Source organism: Schistocerca gregaria, chromosome 2 (assembly GCF_023897955.1).
Source record: "Schistocerca gregaria isolate iqSchGreg1 chromosome 2, iqSchGreg1.2, whole genome shotgun sequence".
NCBI lineage: Eukaryota > Metazoa > Arthropoda > Insecta > Orthoptera > Acrididae > Schistocerca > Schistocerca gregaria.
The window spans coordinates 506,298,685-506,312,371 of NC_064921.1; the positions used below are offsets into that span (position 1 = coordinate 506,298,685).

Genomic DNA, 13,687 nt, shown 5'->3' on the forward strand with positions numbered 1-13,687 from the left:
CTGTGAGCACCAGCAATATGAAACAGATAACAGTTGACGTGAAGTGCTCCAACTTTTAACGATCAGTGCTTGGTTTCTAGAAGCCAACTTGTCACACCCTTAGTGTAGCTAGTTTACTGGGGGGCCATAGTATACTAATTTATGTAGGTTACCAATTAATAATAATATCAGTATAAATGTGGCTCAAGGTGCTGGCCCACAATGTCAGTATTAGCTCATGATTAAAAATGTTTGAGTAACACTACTCTACATATATAAATGATCTGATGGGCAGGAGGAGCAGCACTCTGCAGCTGTTTACAGATAATGCTGTGGTGTTTATGGAGGTCTCACCACTGAGTAACAGTGGGAGGACAAAAGATGACTTTGACGAAGTTCCTAGTTGGTCTGATGAATGGTAGCTTGCTCAAAACATAGAAAAATCTGAGAAAGAAAACAATCCATAATGTTTGAATACAGCATTAGTTGTGTGCTGTTTGATACAGTCATACTGATTAAATATTAGGCATAACATTGCAAATAAATATGAAATGAAATCAGCATGTAAGGATGGGAGGAGGGAAGGAGAATGTTCAACTTTAGTATATTGGGAGAATTTTATAAATGTGGGGTTCATCTATAAAAGACTACATAGACAACACTAGCACAACCTGTTCCTGATAAATGCTCAACTGTTTGGGATCCCCACCAGGTTGGAATAAAGAAAGACATGGAAGCAATTTAGAGGTGTGCTGCTAGATTTGTCACCAGCAAATTTGATCAATGACATGTATTATGGAGATCATGATACTCTTTTTGAGGAAAACTATTGAGAAAATTTAGAGAACCAGCATTTGAAGTTGACTGCAGAATGAATCTACTGACACATTTTGTGAAAGGGTCATGGGTCATGAAGATAAGATACAAAAAATTCGAGCTCATACAGAGGAATATAGGCAGCCATTGTTCCCTCGCTCTATATGTGAATGGAACAGGAAAGGAAATGACTAGCAGTTGCACAAGGTATCATCGACCATGCACTATACAGTGGCTTGCAGAGTATGTATGTAGATGTACATGCATGAATGATGGCTGGAAACCATGCAGGGAAGCAGGGGCAGGGTAGTGGACCACTAGGAAAAACACAGAATGGACAGTACCAGGAAGAAGGTGGGTACTCTGAAATAAGAGAAAGACATAACGAAAGCAAAGTAAAGGGGTGCTATGGTGGAATAAACAAAAGTAAGAGACCATGTGGGGATGGTGTGGAGAGAAAAGAGCAGAATAGAATGTGGAGAGGAGAAGGGGCAGAGACATGTCAGGGTTAGTTTCTACAGGGAATCATATAACTCTCTTGAAACATGACTTTCCTAGACTGATGTCTGAGATACTCCTCTGTGACACTGACAAGGGGGAGATTGAGTCAGTAACCAAATCACTGAAGACTAAGGACTCTCATGGATATAATGGAGTGCTTAGCAGAACATTAAAGTAAATGCACATGTTATCCCTGTATTTAGCCATATTTGTAATTTTTCCTTTACGAATGATTATAGAACTCAGAAGCTGCTTTATAAAATGGGAGAAAGGGATAATGTAGACAATTTTAGATATATTTCTATGCCATCAGTTGTAGTGTTTTGAGAATTTCCGTGTAAATTCTAGAAGAACTCGGCCTTCCACAGTCCCAAACACACGATATTTTAGATGTGACTGGGAGAAAGGAACCCTATCTAGTGTGCATCACCTGTCTGTGTGTGCAGGTGTGAAATGAGTCATGAGGAAAAGGTTGACACGGTGGCTCAACAGCACCAAAAACTACTTCTTGGGTGATTCATGGAAGCTGTAGTGAAAGCACACGGAAGAACCAAGGAACTTCTGTGTTAGTCTGTGTTGTCTGAATTGTGACTATTGTTATTGACAAAAGAACAATCGAGATTCAGAATTGTGAATAAACTCTTATCTTGGACTAGCTGGAGGCAAGAAATATTTGATACTATGTTTGTAGTAGAGACACGGTTGTTAAGCCAACTCTTTTCTAAATGGACTTAAATCTGTTTCAAATGTGAGACAATATGAGTTACGTATGAGAAGTTAAATGATTACGTGCGAAGTGTGAATTTTGTTCTTATGAAGCTCAAATATACCAATAGTTATTGAAAAGTATTCTTTGAGTACCAAATTATTTTGTAAGTGGCGACAGAGTCTTTAAGGTTCCTGTAACTAGCAACAATCTACAGAGAAGAAGTTTATGGAGATTCCAGAAGCCAGCTATCCAGAGAGGAAGATTGGCTGTGTACACCAAGTAAGTCAACTCGTATAAGAGAAGTGGGAAGGTTGCAATCCAACTTCATACATTCTTGTCATCAAAAAATGTTAGACAGTGTTTCCTAAAGTTATTGAAACGGCTATGTTAAGTAAGGATAATTGATAATTCTATATTAGATAATTTGCTATCAAGTGTAAATTTCAGCTTTGTAAGTCACTTAACAACTGAAAATGCTATATTCTCTTCTCTCTGTGAGGTACTGGACAGATTAAACAAAAGGTTTCAAATGTTAGGCATATTTTTTGATTTAACTAAGGCAGCGTTTGATTGTGTTGATCACAAAATATTGCTCCAGAAGTTGGACCATTACGGAATACGGGGAGTACCTCACAACACGTACACCTCTTACTTTAACAACAGACAGAAAAAGGTCATTATTCACTGTGTTGAGAATGGCTGTGATGTGGGGTCTGACTGGGATATGGTCAAAAGGGGAAAAGGGGGGGGGGGGGGATGTTGCCTCAGGGATCAACTTTGAGGCCACCCATGTTCTTTATTCATATAAATGATATGTCCTATAGTATTATGGGTAATTCTAAAATATTTCTGTTTCCTGATGACACTAGCTTGGTAGGAAAGGATGTTGTGGGCAACATTGGCTCTGTTTCAAACAGTGCAGTTCATGACATAAGTACATGGCTTGTAGAAAATAAACTAATGCTAAATCACAGTAAACTTAGTTTTACAGTTTCTAACATACAATTCAACAAAACCCAACAATTTAATTGCACAGCATGGGCATATGATTAGTGAAACTGAACAGTTCAAATTTATAGGTGTTGAAATATACAGTAAACTGTCATGGAAAGTGACGTTCAGGATCTTGTTCAAAGTTTTAATCCTGGCATTTTTACTATTCGAACAGTATCTGAAGTAAGTGACACAAAAATTAGTCTAGTTTGCTTATTTTCACTCACTTTTGCCATATGATATTATATTTTGGAGTAACTCTTCCCGTTCTAAATGGATATTTTTGGCTCAGAAATGGGCTGTTCAGGCAATAAGTGGTGTACGTTCATGAACCTCTTATCGACCCCTATTCACTAGTCTGGGTTTTTTGACATGGCCTTCTCAATATATATATATATTCTTTACTTGTGTTTCTTGTTAACTATATCAGTTTTTCCCAAGAATTAGCAGCTTTCATTCAGTTAATACTCGGCAGAAATACAATTTGCATTCAGAGCACACTTGCTTAACTCTCATGCAGAAAGGTGCGCAGTATACTACTGCATCCATTTTCAATAAGCTACCACAAGAATTCAAAAATCTTAGCAGTAATCCATGCACTTTCAAATTGAAACTGAAGAGTTTCCTCATGGGTCACTCCTTCCATTCTGTTGGGGAGTTCCTTGAAAAATTAAGCTGATTTTTATGTTATATTGTTGATTCTGTTTACTTAAACCTATGGCGTGACATTTTTTGGGTTCATAAACAATTCATTTTATCTGATATTACTTTTATGTTCTAATTTCATGTGCTGACACATTCCATGACCTTGGAGGATCACTCCTCAATTTGGTCCTGTGTAAATAAATAAATAAAAAGACAGAGAATAGCAGTGACACAATTCATATCACTTAAATTATTGAAGTTAAATAAAGCTACTCATCTCTACCACTTCTCAATAAATCAAACAGAAATATATTAGCTCAGCATGGATCAACAGATAACTGCCACAGGAACAAGAAAGAACTGAACAATGTACTATATTATGTTACAAAATTTTTAAGGCTTTCATGGCCACATGTTGACAAACTGCCTGTTGGCTTCTGTCTTAGGTTCTTCAGCCGATGTTGTTGTTGCCACCCCGACATTTCACCAGCACATCTTGTTGAAGCTATTATCACGTCTGTGTATTATTGTACCTTCCCTGAACAAGTGGGTGTGATAGCCCTCCTCTACAGCAAGAACATCCATGTAGACGAATTTTACTGTGTGGTCAGTCTCACACACATTCTCCGCCATGGTCAATTTCCCCACCTGCCCCAAGCTGCAATGCCGCTTATGTTCAGTGATCCTGGTGTTGATTGATTATCCAGCCATCCCTAGATAAACTTTTCCACATATACATGGTATCCACTGTATTCTGCCAGTGTAAGTGGGTCCCTTTTCTCCTTTCTGATCTTTGAAACACTCATTGATTTTCTTTGTTGGTTTATAAACAATCTTCGTGCTGTGTACGTATAACATATGTCTGATTCTGTCCATCACTCTGGGAATGTATGGAAGGAAGGCCGTATCCAACATTCCTTTTTCCAATTTGTCACTTCGCTGAGTGTTTGACTCTGTGACTCTTCTTCTGTAACTGGTGGTGTAGCTCTTCAGAATGTTTTCCAGGTGTTGCATCTTGCATCTGAGGTGGTGTGCCACACATATGCTCATGTTACAAACATATTAATCATGCCTCTTTTCTGGCTCGGATTGTGGTTTGGCAGTTTGTGCAGGTATCAGTCCATGTGTGTCAGTTTTCAATACATGCTGTGTCACAGGTTTTCACCATCCCTTGTGACCAAAACTTCTAGAAAGGGTAGCTGTTTGTCCTTTTCTACCTCCATGACAAATTTTATGTTGGCGTGGAGGCTGTTCAAGTGTCTTAGGAAGTAATCGAACAGTTCCTCAACATAGCTCCACACGATGAAGGTATCATCGATATATCTGTACCATACTTAAGATTTATGAGGTGACAAGTAGAGTGCCTGTGTTCTGAAATGTTCCATGGAGAAGCTGGACTGCCAATGGTAATACCTTCCAGCTATTTGTAGAAGCTGCAGTGAATGACTGTTGTAGGCAAAAGGGGAGAACCACACTGGAAATGACCACTGAAAAGCCCATAGATGCTGGCACACCAGGTAAATGTAATCTGCAGCTGCAAGCTCGACTCCAGTCCAGCAATGGAGGGTGAAGCTCTAATAATGCCAGACACTTATGCTGCCTTAACATCAGAAAAATTGTCAAACAAATGTCAGCTGATGAACCTGATACAGAAGCTATATTATTCACTCATTATTATTAATTTACAGCACATGTATATACCATAAAATATCAAATGAATCCCTTCTGAATTAAATCAATCATTTCCTACACTTGCAATTTTTAAGACACAAATAAAATGATACTGCTGTATGTATATACTTAAACAGTGGGTGGATAGAACTGCAACACCTGGAACGAAAAGATGGTGCATACAGGAAGGCAACACGCATTGTAAATAGCTAGGGCCAACAAAAGATGACTTGCATTAAATGTTAACGTTAGTGAAATATTAATCAACAGCAGATGAACATGCAGTGCTAACTCTGTCCCTGCATTGATTGACCAAGGGAAGAGCAAGATTACAGACAAAATTTAAGCAAAAACATCCATCACTATTTAGAAGATTACTTGTTAATTTAATCACAACAGCATATCTCAACAGCTTCCTTAACACCATTGTCCCAGTAACTGGAAGCTACTTTCTTTGTAGTGTGATGACTATTATATGAGATGACTATTACAAAAGCAATGTTCTGCAATAGTTGATTTGCTTGACAGCCATAGCAAATGTGGTGCCAAGAGTACCTTGGAGCTGGTTGGGTCATGAAAGAAGGAGGATTGAGAGCAATATAATGTCAAGAATCGGCAGTGAGATGCAGCCCAGGAGACTTGCTACAGATTTGTATGCCCAGATAAAATGTGGTAGTATCAGAAAAGTTACTAAAACAAAATTGAGGATTATCACCCTTCTTAATGAAGACTAAATTGAAGATATGTCATCCATGACCTCCATATGAAGCCAACTACAATTCCGAGGTGCAGATCAACAAAGAGGGCTTCTCATTCAAGAAAACTGAAGGTGCACTCGAACATCAGAAAGCTTTGATGAGTGGAGCTACCTTCAATGCTCATCATGGTGAAGGTGTGACAACATGATCCAAATGCATGGCTCTTCCAGTGATGGTATCACATGACCACTGACAAAATCCAGATATAAGGTGCTGTAACCAGCTCACTGAGAACATTCTCCAGAAGAGGGAAAAATGCCATGAGCTGTGCTACACAGAATGTGTGGTTACAATGTGACAATATTTGCAACCTATTACCTGTTCATAATAATGTGTGTGATTACTACATTACATTCACAAAGTAGTGAAATCACAGAACACACAGAAAATATGTGAGCCTAAACTACTTAAATACGCAGGAGAATATAATTACAAGAAATCACGAAGTATTGTGGATAGCAACACAGAGTGCAACCACAGCCTTCAACCATTTTGTCTTTACATTAGCTTTAGAGGTAATGAGGAAAAAAAATTAGTATGAGGCTGGAAAAACGGTAAAGCAATTGTCCTCTGGACAACAAATGATGGATAGAAAGATACAGTTCATTCAGTTCATACAGTGGTGTGCATTCCTACCTGCAAAAGTATATTTTGTCTTGAACAACTCTCAGTGATAAGTGATTAATGCAGCAGAGTCACATTTGAGAGCATCCCAATTTTCTATTGTTTGCCTAAAATTATTTCTTGCGGTTATAATGATTCTTTTCAAAATGCAATGGCCAATTTCATATTTTAGTTAACTCTGAAAGAAACGAATGAAACTACAAGAGTGAGATTTTTGTTCTTACTTGTGATTCTAACTACTACAACTTCAGATTTTTTCTTCTAAATAACTTATTTTCGACATGATTTGTACCACCTGAACCAATTTTCAGCATAATAATCACATCTGCTTCACTCTATATTAATGTAATATTCAACCTTACTTCAAAACACTAATATTCTAGATCCAAAACAATGGAAAATACAATGTAAGTTATATGTAAGTAAACCTGGTTCACTTTACATCTGCTCCACGTTACCTATCAAAGAAATTTCTCTACCTCACAGCTTTTACAGATCTGTACACGACATCAATAATATGACAGCCATTTTACTTCAGTTGATGACATTATTGTTTCACAGTGAAAATTTATGAATTTAGACTATCTCCTTTTTAATTTTTATTTGTGTAACAACAATGGAGATTCCAGGATGGAAATTATATTTTCATGATCTGGACTTAGGGCAGGAACAACCTTTGCTCCTTCCTCCATAATGTCAACACCTCTTCCCAAAATGCTTCACCTAGTCCTTCCCAACTCATGGGGTCACCTCCACTTCGCAGATGACTCCATAATTATGCCTGTTCACATAAAGTTCACCAATCACCAATGATACCTCCATTTTGACAGTTGTCACTCGTTCCATGTCAAAAAGTCTTTTGATTGTAGCCTCAACACTTGTGGATGTCACATCTGCAGTGGGAAGCAGTTGTTGAAATATACAGATAACTTCATCACAGCTTTTATTGACTGACATTACTCTATCGAGCTCATCCATAAAAATTATCCCATGTTGTCTCCTCCTCTGGTATCCGTAAACTGGCTAACCAGCCGCTGACCAACATTCCTCTGATCATCCAGTGTCACTGTGGACTTGAAAGACTCAACCACATCATCTACTTCTACATCTAAGTCTATGTGATCACTCTCCAATTCAAAATAAAGTGCCTGGGAGAGGGTTCAATGAAACACCTTCAAGCTGTCTCTCAGACGGCGCGTGGGAAAAACAAGCCCTGATTTCTCTTATTTTATTGTGATGATTGTTTCTTCCTATGTAGGTGGGTGCCAACAGAATGTTTTCGCAGTCGGAGGAGAAAACTGGTGATTGTAATTTCATGAGAAGATCCCGTCGCAATAAAAAACATCTTTGTTTTAATGATTGCCACTCCAATTTGCGTATCATGTCTGTGGCATTATCTCCCCTATTTTGTGATAATACAAAATGAGTTGCCCTTCTTTGTACTATTTCAATGTCATCCTTCAGTCTCACCTGATGCAGATCTCATACCACACAGCAATACTGCAGGATTGGGCAGACAAGTGTGTTGTATGCAGCCTCTTTAGTAGACATGTTGCACCTTCTAAGTGTTCTGCACATTAATCACGGTCTTTGGTTTGCTCTACCCACAACACTGTCAATGTGATTGTTTCAATTCAGGTTATTTGTAATTGTAATCTCTACGTATTTAATTGAATTTACAGCCTTCAGATTTGTGTGACTTATCGGGTAATCAAAATTTAACGGATTTCTTTTAGTACTCATGTGAATAACTCCACACTTGTCAAGGTCAATTGCCACTTTTCACCCCATACAGATTTCTTATCTAAATCAGTTTGCAATTTGTTTTGGTCACATGATGACTTTACAGGATGGTAAATGACAGCATCATCTGGAAACAATCTAAGACAGCTTCTCAGATTGTCTCCTATGTTGTTAACACAGATCAGGAACAATAGAGGGCCTATAACACTTTCTTGGGGAATGCCAGATATTACTTCTGTTTTACTTGATGACGTTTTGTCTACTACTACAAACTGTGACCTTTTTGACAGGAAATCACAAATCCTGTCGCACAACTGAGGTGAGATTCTGTAGGCATGCAGTCTGGTTAGAAGACACTTGTGAAGATCGGTGTCAAAAGCCTTCTGGCAATCTAAAGACATGGAATCAGTCTGACATCCCCTGTCAATAGCACTCACTACTTCCTGAGTATAAAGAGCTAGTTGTGTTTCGAAAGAATTATATTTTCTGAATCTGTGCAGATTATGTGTCAATAAATCGTTTTCTTTGAGGTACTTCATAATGTTCGAATACAGTATGTGTTCCAAAACCCTACGGATAATGAACATTAATGATATGGGCCTTCAATTCAGTGGATACACCTATTTCCCTTTTTTGGTATTGGTGTGACTTGATCAATTTCCCAGTCTTTAGGTAAAGATCTTTCTGTGAGTGAGTGGTTGCATATAATTGCTAAATATGGAGCTATTGTATCAGCATACTCTGAGAGGAACTTGCCCAGTATACAATCTGGACCGGACGCCTTGGCTTCATTAAGTGATTTAAGCTGCTTTGTTACTCCAAGGATACCTACTTCACAAAGGATATATACTTCTATGTTTCTCATCTTGGCAGTTGCTCTTGCTTGGAATTCAGGAATACTTTCTTTGTCTTCACTAGGGCTTCAACTGCTTCTCATTATGCCCTGATATGAGAGATATGCTACCCAAATCCTGACCACATTAACAAAAGTTGGATTCTACCACCCACCCAACCTATAGAATACTCTTGTTCATCCCTATTCCAATCCTGCCCTCAATCCTACATCCCATGGGTCATTTCCTTGTGGTCAATCCACGTGCAACACCTATCCCATAAACCCACCTACCATCTCCCACCACAGTCCCGGCGGACGTTCAAGTCCTCCCTCGGGCATGGGAGTGTGTGTTTGTCTTTAGGATAATTTAGGTTAAGTAGTGTGTAAGCTTAGGGACTGATGACCTTAGCAGTTACACCCCATCAGATTTCACACACACCTCCCACCACAGTCCAGTCACAGGCATTTCCTACCCTATAAAAGGCAGAATCATGTGTGAAAAGCCGCCAAGTTTGATAACAGATAGGCAACAATTACTGTACATCATTCTACATGGACATGAAATGTAAGCAACTGTGTAACTGCATGAATGGCATGAGGCAAACTGCAGCTTTAACACCCAGTTGCCAAACATGCTGTGGCTTCAAAGGCTGCTTCACTATGTGAGACATTTGGACATTCCTTTTCAGCACTGGTTTCTCTGAACTATGATGGTGGGAATTTTCTCTCCAGCATATCTTGTACTCGCACAGTCCTCTGGGCTAAACCTATGCTAACCTGTTTACAATGCCTCATATTACCATTTTCCCTTCTCTTTTCTGTCCACACCACTCTTTCCTCATTAAGATTTTGTACTGCCATTTACCCATATTCTTCCTTCCATGCTCAGTCCACGCAGGCATTTTCTCCCCTCCCCCCCCCCCCTCACTTTCCATCCTTCCCTCCCTGCCTCCCTCTTAATCTCCACCTTCCTCTCCTTTACTTCACACCCTTCTCACTCTACCTCTTATATGCTCTATACTCTGAATCCTTTTCATCTTGTTGTAATGTCACTGAGTCATCTGTCGACAGTTCTGACTCATACTATCCCACTACCCCCCCCCCCCCCCACCCCCCCACCATACATCATGTGTCATTACCTACCACTTTCCCACTTCCACTTGACCAGGGAACTGTTATCAGTAATAGGCATACAGTTTCCCTGAGGGTGTGTGCGTTTTGCAGTCTATATAGTTGTGTGCATAAACATGTGTACTTTTACTAGAGAAAGAGCGACAGCTCAAAAGCTAATGTAAATACTGTCTTTTGTTGCATGCTTCTGCATGCCACACATCAGTTAAATTCTTATTTTTTTCTTTTTTTTTCTTTCTTGTGGTAAAACACAGAAAACTCAGTTTAAAAAGGAAATTTTAATCTAATTTCCACAGACATAGGAAATTATCACTTACTTCTTCATCAAGAATCTTCACAGTTTTCAGTCCAAGTTTCAGAGCCATCTGTATTGGTTGAATCTGCAAAGATACTGCAGAAAGAGTTGCCTCATCGAGCCTGTTGAATTCGTCAAAGCAGCCCCATGCTCCACATTTAACAATACCAGTGAACATTCGTGCCATTGATGTTACATCGATAGCCTGAAAAAATATTTTCTGTTTATTGCAAATCACATTCATCTAAGACAAAAATAACACTTCTATGATAGTTTATAATTAATATCAAACATATGGTCTGAAACTAAATAATTTCATGTAGCAGTTGAAAAAAATTGATTTAACTATTTTATCAAACATGTAAGTCAGATTAAATTCATCATGTTAAATTACAAAACAGTGTAAGAACTGGCCAAAATCTTCAAAAGTTCTATAAGAATAAATTTTAAAAAAGACCCTGAAACTGGATGCACCGGTGTAAAATTATTACAATAATGAAATTCTCTGGATAGTAATAACAAAAACAAAATCAGACAATAGAAAATCCAGGATGGAATGTAACAATATTATGAAAAGGAAAGTTGCTACTTGCCATATAGCGGAGATGCTGAGTCACAGATAGGCACAACAATAAGACTATCACAAATAAAGCTTAGCCAGTAGGGCCTTCAAAAAAATAGACCAAACACACACACACACACACACACACACACTTGACAGCAATCTCAGACAACAGTGTGGCTTCAGCGGTCTGAGCCTGAAAGCTTTATTTGTGACAGTCTCTCTCTCTCTCTCTCTCTCTCTCTCTCTCTCTCTCTATATATATATATATATATATATATATATATAACACACAAAATGTATTCCTTTTCAGATGCAGCCACAAAGACTCTGTATGAATGGGTGTCTTAGAAAAAGTGAGGGAGAAGGAAGAGGCAGCTAGGTTGAGAGAAGACATGCTGGAAAACAAGAAGAAAGACTAATATTGGGACATAAGAGAGGAATTATGTCAGCATAGGGAAGATGTGGATAAGTTTTGGAACAATCATAAAATAGAGGTGGTAGAACATGGGAGGATCGGAAGGATTGCTGATGGAGGAAGGAGACAGTGTGGAAAATAACAAGAGAGGTAAGGCCAGGAGAAAGGGAGTAATGGATAGCCAAAAATGGAGACTAAGTGAGATTTTGGCCTGTGGACTGCACAAACTCCTTGAATCATTCACCCTCTCTCTTCCAATACTTCCCATCCTTGACCTACCAGTCTTTCCCAACTGTCAGCTGCACCAGTTCTTTCATCGTCCCTCTCACACATCTGCCTTGGCAACTGTGCATAGTCACTTTTCTGTTACGTGCAGCTGTGTCAAATGCAGGTGAGTGATTTATTTAGCTTATTTTTCATTTTTGTAGGTTTTCTGATGTACTGCCACTCTAAGAGAGACTTATTGACTGGTTTAGCACTTATTTGTACCAAGAAGGAGATAACAGTTGGTAGAAACATGATGTTTGGGATTAGAGTACTCGATATCAAGGTTATCTGCGCCCAGTGCAGAAACTAAATTTAATTACAATAAAGAACAAAATGAAACCTCCCAGTGAAACAAAACTTTAAAGAGAGTGATAATCTCTTGAAAAACAATAATGTCTTCAGCTTTAATGAAATACCTGAAAATAGCGTAGAATAATTACAGCAGAGGTTCAGATGGAACTGTTGATTCTGAATAGGCATTTGACCAAATGAAGAGAAAACAGTTGTGGCAACTTCTCCAGGACCTTGTTTATCAGAAACACATTTAAAAAAATATTATATATACACAGGATGTCATGGAAAAGGATTCACAATGTTTAAACTTTAATAGCTAAAGCAGGTATAAACGATGGCCTGATCCAGTTGTGATTTTATGGTACTTTCATGAACCGTGTGAATAGCCATTCATTTGTTTTTCTTTTGTTTATGTTCAGTTGCCAGTAACTACATGTAATGTACAAAATGGCTAGAAACTTGTCCTCCGAGCAAAGAAAGTGAATTTGAAAGTGTTACCGGAAACGTGAAAACATAAAGGAAGTGCAGAGATGATGGAGAGCAGAGTTTGATATGTGCCACCATCACTTGTAACATTAACAAACTTACATAACACATCTGAGAGGGAAGAAAGTGTATGAGACTTGAAGAAGTGATGGTGTAGCATGAAGAAATCAGTAGTGGATGAGGGAGGAGTGGATTCAATGGTACAGGTTTTCACAAGATCGCCAACAAAGTCCATATGGTAAGCTGTGCATAAATCATGTCTAAGCAAATTAATTGTTTCGCACATTTTAAAGCAAGGTCAGATGGTAAGTGTCCCCTGACTTGGGGTTCCAGGTTTACTTTTCCAAGCTCTACCCTTTTTCCTAAACTTCATCAATCCTTTTCCTTCACCCCTCTTCCTTCACCTTCAACCTTTCTGCCATTGACTTCAAAAGCTTGTACATGTAATACCTTTTGTACGTATGTTTTTCTGCCACTTCTTGGTGAGTAGATTTTTTTTATCTATCCATTTAATTTTTTTTCCAAAAATCGATCATGTTGGTTGATATATAGGTCAAGGTGGGTATCTTGGATAGACTAAAGAGATTTCTCTGCTGGGTGCATCCATTGGTTGGCTTTTAATGTGCACAGAGATTCGGCACAGATAACAAATTTTGTGGTTTGAGTTCATCTCATAGCCTTCGTGACTACTTGTATGCCCATATCATAAATTATGAAACTGCTTGGTAAGTGGATACTGAGGAGGCAATTTGGGCAAATCATTGAGCAGCCAGAACTGATCCCTGGGTAAGAACCGTAAGTGAAAATTGATATATAACTGTGATGTTTGCATAAGATAATCACAGACAGCTTAGAAATGAAATCCAAAGGACTCTCCTCCTTGCATTCCAAAAGACTGATAATAGCACTGGTAATATTGAGCTTCCAGGGGCACTTTTAAGTCTATCTTTGGACAAGAAC

General features: G+C 38.6%; 1 protein-coding gene across 1 annotated transcript in view; it reads right to left on the reverse strand.

Annotated features, from left to right (window-relative positions):
* LOC126328907 (cytoplasmic dynein 2 heavy chain 1) overlaps nt 1-13,687 on the reverse strand; it is a 906,666-nt gene that overhangs the window by 432,247 nt on the left and 460,732 nt on the right. The window contains exon 33 of the mRNA XM_049996078.1: nt 10,723-10,905. Coding sequence (XP_049852035.1) covers nt 10,723-10,905 — 183 coding nt within the window. The remainder of the gene's footprint in view (nt 1-10,722; nt 10,906-13,687) is intronic.